Source organism: Amborella trichopoda, chromosome 1 (assembly GCF_054954075.1).
Source record: "Amborella trichopoda isolate Santa Cruz 75 chromosome 1, AtrichopodaSantaCruz75HAP2 v2.0, whole genome shotgun sequence".
Lineage (NCBI taxonomy): Eukaryota > Viridiplantae > Streptophyta > Magnoliopsida > Amborellales > Amborellaceae > Amborella > Amborella trichopoda.
The window spans coordinates 4,455,419-4,462,235 of record NC_142336.1 but is presented as its reverse complement, the minus strand read 5'-3'; the positions used below and the strand labels follow the sequence as shown (position 1 = coordinate 4,462,235).

General features: G+C 36.7%; 1 protein-coding gene across 2 annotated transcripts; it reads right to left on the bottom strand.

Annotated features, from left to right (window-relative positions):
• Positions 1 to 1,668: 1,668 nt before the first annotated feature.
• LOC18427151 (transcription factor bHLH30) lies at positions 1,669 to 5,706 on the bottom strand. Of its 2 annotated transcripts, none has more exons than XM_006836206.4 (2): positions 4,932 to 5,706; positions 1,669 to 2,386 (listed from the first exon to the last, which is right to left on the bottom strand). In XM_006836206.4, exons 1-2 carry the CDS (start codon positions 5,256 to 5,258, stop codon positions 1,922 to 1,924), a joined length of 792 nt encoding a protein of 263 aa, XP_006836269.2. In that variant the 5' UTR covers positions 5,259 to 5,706; the 3' UTR covers positions 1,669 to 1,921. The 2 variants fall into 2 exon arrangements, with proteins under 2 accessions (XP_006836269.2, XP_088714217.1); XM_088858091.1 differs by lacking the exon at positions 4,932 to 5,706 and adding an exon at positions 2,874 to 4,891.
• Positions 5,707 to 6,817: the final 1,111 nt, after the last annotated feature.

Here is a 6,817-nt window from a genome sequence, read left to right as displayed (position 1 = left end):
AAGGTTGCATCCTTATATAAACTTTTTCCTTTTAAATATCTCTTCTATCATTTACGCAGTTTCTCTATAAAGCAAGAAAATCTCAAAATCAAAGTAAATAAACCCTAGAATCAAATGGCAATTAGTTGCAAATGGGTTGGTTTGAGTCCGATTGACCAACAACCGTACTCAATCTGATGGGGTTGAAGTTATTGCAGGGTTTGACACAAAATTTGGACATAAAAAATATTTTCATCATCATCCGAACTTTATCTTAATTATTTGTATCAGTACACAAATCCTATTCTACCATTATGCTCTATCAAAAAGTCATTATTAGCCAAATCATAAGTCATTTTATCTCTTCGCACTATTTCCATCCATGTCAGTTTGGACCTTTCCTTTGTCTTATTAAAGCCTTCCACTTGAACTATGTCATTGTTCATAACTAGCGTTGTTTCTAATATATATTTCATGATATACAAAATAAATAAGAAAATAATTATATTAAGTGTCGACCTTATACTATTGAAATAAAACAAACCTAAAAAATCCTCTAATAAAGAGCGTTGTGCCGTTAGATAACTCTTCAATGGATCTTCTGAACCTCAAGATGTATGGATAGGGAGAAGAAAAGAATTTTAAATCCCATAAATATTGCATCATGTAAGAACTTAATCTAACCATCTATTTGCAAAAAAATTCAAGTGTTCATAGATATATTAGGTCTATACCATTTTTCAACTTTTAAATTTTAAATCTACGGGATGAATATAGATTTTCAAATAATCGTTAAGTCCCTAACGTTGAAACTACATCTCCATGCAAAATTTAGAGGTGCCCTTACTTCTGTATGGTCTAGACCCATACCAAGGCTAGGTGGCCCTACAAATGCAACACCCATTTACCATCCCTCTTTCCCTAAAACCCTTGCATCCAATTTTTATTTATGGTTCAAAACACAGCCAAAAGAAATAAAACTTTCCTAAAACATCTTGCTTAACTGGATATTATCCCAAAATTAAATTAAGAAAATCCTTTACATTTGTCCTCCATTTTATATCCTCATAATCTAACTGTAAATTCTACATTAGAATATAAAAAAACCTTTAAATTCATAAGAATGTAACTGTTCTGATTCTCTTGGAAAATAAAACAGTCTTTCAAAAAAGCATTTTATGTGCATAAAAAATAGAAAGCAAACCATAAAAACAGAATCACAGGTATTCATTTACAAATCTCAACAAAAGGCACACATCATTATACCCAAATCCGTTATATATATTCCGAAGATAAAAAATACATGACCCCAAATCCGTTATATATTCCAACAATTAAAACATAGCACCTCAAATCCGTTGTATCATCGTCATCATTATTAAAAAAAAAATTTTAATCATTTAAAATATTATACGAATCTTGATCGACTACTCTACACCTTATTTAAAATTATTATACGAATCCTGATCGACCACTTTACTCTTTCAAAAAACCGTACCCATCTTTTTCTCTTTTAATCTTTCCATTTAAACCAACTCGTACCTTCATTTGGATGTACCCGTTTGTCATTTTTTATCCTTTCACTTGAACTAACTCGATCTATGTACTTTTGAATCCGGTACATATATTTTATAAATAAAAATACAATATCCCGAATATTAATATAAATACAAAAAGACAAAACACACCACATATCCATTATATATATATTTCTTAAAAGATAATACCATGCTTACAGTTTCCAATACTACCAGTCTAAAAACTAAGATCCCCAAAACACAATTTTCTTTTTACACACAAAAAAAAAAATCTACTTTTTGCAATTCTCTCTACTTAGAATCCTCTCTCCTTCAGTATCCTCCCTCTCTACATTATAAGAAAGTATGGAAATTCGAAAATTTAGAAGAGAATGGCTGATAAAACGTCACCAACTGCCGGAATATCAGAATCCAGCATTCGTCCTCTGCCTCTTCAAACCTCCTGAAAACATTTTGCGGTCCTCTGGCGACCTGTGGACCACCTGCTTGAGCGCCTCTTGCAACATCCCGGCTGTCAGGTCGCCGCAATCCAGAGAGTTTTGGCCGGAATCTTCACACGTGACATGAAGCACATGCCTCATCCGTCCCTCTAGGGTTTGGATCTCGGCCCTTATGGTCTTGAGGCGAAGGGATTTAAGGGTCGTGATCAACTCCGGTAAGAGATCTGAACGATCGTCGCATGAGAAGGAGGCCATCACGACCGGCTGACCCGAGGACTTGCCCGAGTCAGATGGGAACTCGCCCGAACACTCGACGGTGACCTCGTCGGACTCGTCCGGGATGGGGCCCATGGCTGAGATTTCAGAAGTCTGAAGCTTGAGCTCTTTCAGGCGTCGGATCGCTTCGGCGAGCAAGGAGGCCTTGTCCCTCTGCATGGGCACAAGCAGATTAATATAAATACCATTAACTATACTCCTAATGATGCAGACGTCCTGAGCTTCCTCTTACCAGAGGCTAGTTCAGTGAAGAACGGAGCTTCTAAGGCAAGACTAATCTCACCGGAAAACGTTGTTTTTTTTGTTCGACATAGGTCACCGGAAGCGGTTGTCAGACTTTAAAAGAAAGAGAGGGTACTTTACCCTCGAAAATTTCAAAAAATTAACATCTGCTATAAACATTTTTCCGGCAAAATTTTTAAAACGTGTGAACCTTAAACAATCGAAGTAACGCACACCTCTAACTGTGCAGAAAGATGCCGAAAAGCTCTCTCATAGCTCCAAAATCTATTGTCATCCCTTATCATAAAATTTAAAGCTCCAAAAGCAATGTAAATCACTTAAAAATATTGAAAATGAATAGTTCAGTTAATACGTTTCGAGATGCACTATTGTTATGACTCAAAAATCTTTTTCTTACCATCCATACATTTCGATAACAGAGAGTTTTCTGGGTCCGCGCAACTTTTTTAAGCGTGTTTTTGGACTTCCCCATGTAGGGCCAGGGCCAGGGCTAGACTTAGCCAAGACGTTCGGGCCAATCCCCGGCCATGATCCACTGGACTAGGCCTGCATTTGGGTCGACTACCCTCGGGAAAGACGCGAGGGTGGTGGAATTAGCAGCCCATACCCAGTCATGTTATGCTTTTCATTCTCACTTACTCTTGAATAAAAATAAATAAAAAAAAAGAAAAGCAAAAGAAGGGTAAGGGGCTTGTCTTCCACACCAAATTACTGTCCACTCATGAGGCCGATTTATCGCACATATGGGTCTGGTCCCATATACTAGGTGTAGATTCCAGGCCATCAAGAGCTTGAGCTTATCGGGTTGGGTCTGTTCGGGTCTGGGCTGACCTCGACTAACCATATATTTGTAAATATTACATGTCAAATACCAATATCTGTTGGGATAAGGCTGATGATATTCATATGCTGATTAAAAGGAAAAAAGTTTATTTAAAGTTGCAACCTTAAAATATAGAATTAAAGATGCACCTTAAAACCCATCACAAAAGATTGTTTGGATGTTGGAAAACCCTCTAATTAAGCATCTTGATATAGTAGATCATGCAACACATTATCTGGACTGTTCACTTTCAATATTTTCATATGTTTACATATCTACCTGATTTGAACCATTTCTAGCGTTTAAAATTTTATAATTGGAGACGAAAATGGATTCTCAAGCCATTCTAAGAAATTTTGGATATCAAAATTACATCTATGATAAAATTTAGAGGCGTGCCTTAATTGGATTGTTTAAGATTGCAACCTCATGCAAACCACACCCATTTATAAAAAGTATAAATAACAAGAAATCTATGTATATTTTTATTAGACCCAGACCCGACCGGTCCTCTATATGGGGGTCGACCCGGAACCGACCGCATGAACCCTTATATAGAGGGGCTTCGGTGGTAATATCGAAATTGAGAGGGATAGGACTATCTCTGAAGGGAGGACAGTTTAGCTAGGTTGAAGAGGTATGGGGGTATGATGGGAATGTGACCGAAAGTGTGGGGGTGCTTTTGTCAAGTTATGACAGACAAGGAAAAGGAATGGAACTTTCAGTTCAGTGTCCGGAGTGGGAATAGGCTTTTGCGCCCCCACCTTTCCCAAACCCTAACCCTAACCCTAACCCTAACCATAACCCTAAAATCTGACTCCCGTCCTTTACCCACGTCCAAGAAAACTGAAATACAAGACGAGACGAGACATTCTTTTACTCAAAATTGGAACCAGCAAATTTAGAGAGAGAAACAAACAGCGAGACAGATTCTGTGTTACAACTTTAGAGAGAGAGAGAGAGAAAGATGAGATAGAGAGAGATTCTCCATTTACATACACATCACACAGTAACTGCAATAGAAACCTGGAAAACGAGAGAGAGGTTTCATGTTTTACATGGTGGGAGAAATGGATTGGAATCCATGAAAAGAGAAGAGGGGACCAGGAAAATGAGCATGAGGTACGCAGAAGATAGAGACCCATATTGCAACCTAGAGAGAGAGAGAGAGATTATCGAATTAAAACCCAAAATTAATAAAAACCCAAAACATTGCGTGGAGAGAGAAATCATCGAATTAAAAGAGACCCAAAAAATAGTGGAAAGAGAGAGATTATCGAATTAAAACCCAAAAATAATAGAGAGACCCATAAAATAGTAGAGAGAGAGAGCTCAGATAATATGAGTAAGGTGCTAATTAATGGCACACATCACACCACAAAGATTATATTAGAAGAACAAAAACCAAAAAAAAAAACAAAAAAAACAGTGCACAAGGTGCTAAGTAACTGCAATTATTGCCTTCCTGCGTTCTAGAGAGAGAGAGAGAACGCTTATCAAGAGAGAGAGAGATCAAATTATGAAAAAGGGAAGCAGCTGAGAGGCGCCGCGGTGTAATATGCCTCTCAGCTGTGTCGGGAAAGAGAGAGAGAGGATGAAAAAAAAAAAATGCAAAAAGAGGTATTTCTTTACCTTAACATTACTGGGAAGAAGGTGTCTGAGCTTATCGAAATGTCCATTAATTCTCTCTCTCCTCCTCTTCTCCGCCTCACTGTGGCTCCTCAAAGCCGCCATGGCTTTAGCATCAACAGCCCCTTTCTCTCGCATTCCACCCACCTCAACCCCATGAAAACCATTCCCCCCATAACAATAGTATGACGAAAAGGCATCCAAATTTGCAGAGACCCCCAAAGAAGACGAGGGATCCGCCATTAAAGGTCCGGGTTCAAGCTCCTCATGCGCACCCCAATAGTACCCATAAGACTCACTCTCTTGATTCACTTCTCTCTTTGTCCACATGGTTGAATCTCAAGTTTTCCAGCAAATTTACAGGTGACTTAAGGACTAATTCTCACTCTGTCAGGCAATTTTTTGCCGGAATTTGCAGGCGCCAAAATTTTCCGGCGAGCTAGGTGGATATAGTGTGCGAAATGGGGTTATTCTTGAGAAGTTTTTGTAGAGAGAGAAAGTGGCAGTGTTGTGGCAGTTCGTGGCTTAGTCGCTCAACTATATTAGCACGCTGGTTGCTAGACCATTTTGGGTTGTGACGAAAATAGCCCTGTGATTTGCTGTAAATTGTAGATCTGCCCTCCATTTTAGAGATTCGAAATTTATTAAAGCTTTAAATAGTGATCCTCCAAAAACTTTTAATTAAAATGGAAATATAGTGAACAAACCATGCTGTGATATGATGAAAATAATCCGATTTTTTAAATTGGGTTTCTTTATTTTTACAGAATCCCTAAGTTAGTGAATGTTATTTTAAATTTCACAGGAAAATCAATATAGTATCTAAAAATATAGTTATCAAGATCAGACCGATCCATCATACTGCCAGTTGATACATCAGCCCATGTAGTTTAAAAAAAAATCCTGAATTTAGTAAAAAAAAAAACTAGTGAAAACTGCCAATTGATACATCAGCCCATGTAGTTTAAAAAAAAATACTGAATTTAGTTAAAAAAAAAAAACTAGTAAAAACTAATGTTCGATCAGTATTGGGGGTTCACTAGCCCCTATTTATATATTGGACTGATTAACTAAAGATATGAACTTTGTAGTAATACATTTCATACTTGAAATTATTATTTTTATTTTTAAAATGGATGTATTTTCTACAAGGCTTAAAGCTTAAAGGTCACCTCGGATCCTCAATCGGAAAATACTTTCATTGTGATAAATATCTATGATTGCTCAAAAATCAATTTCTACGTGTGACTATGAAATCTGTAGTTCAAGACCCTCGGATCCTCAATCAAAAAATACTTTCATTGTGATAAATATTTATGATTACTCTAAAATCAATTTCTACCTGTGATTATGAAATTTGTAGCTCAAAAAATATTACAGATATTGCGGACCCGTGAACACTTGAAAATAAACTGTCTAGATAATATGTTACAATATACACTTTTTTGATACTTGAAAACCTCACTTTTTTTTCACATTCGTAATGGTCAAGGTAGAGATGATAGATATAAAGATTTTTCGACACCGTAACTACGATTTTTGGTGAGTTTTGAGGTGAGGCTTTACTTTTACGAGTTTTTGTGATTTTTGGGTCAGACTTTACTCTTTTTATGAAGATTAGACTTTATTTTAATCTTTTTTCTTTTAAAATTTGGTTTAATTAATTATAACAGTGTTAAACAAATTTTGACCGGACCAAACTTCTCAGTCACTTAAATCACCAGTCCGAATATGATAACACTAATTCAAAGGGAAACTGCTCTTCCTATCATTTTCTCTCCCATCATTCCTAGATTCTTAATATTTCTCCATATGTTTTTATCTTGTCTAGAAGATCTAAAGTACGACCATATCTCTTTAAAGTGACCTTAGATGAATAAGATTTCCCT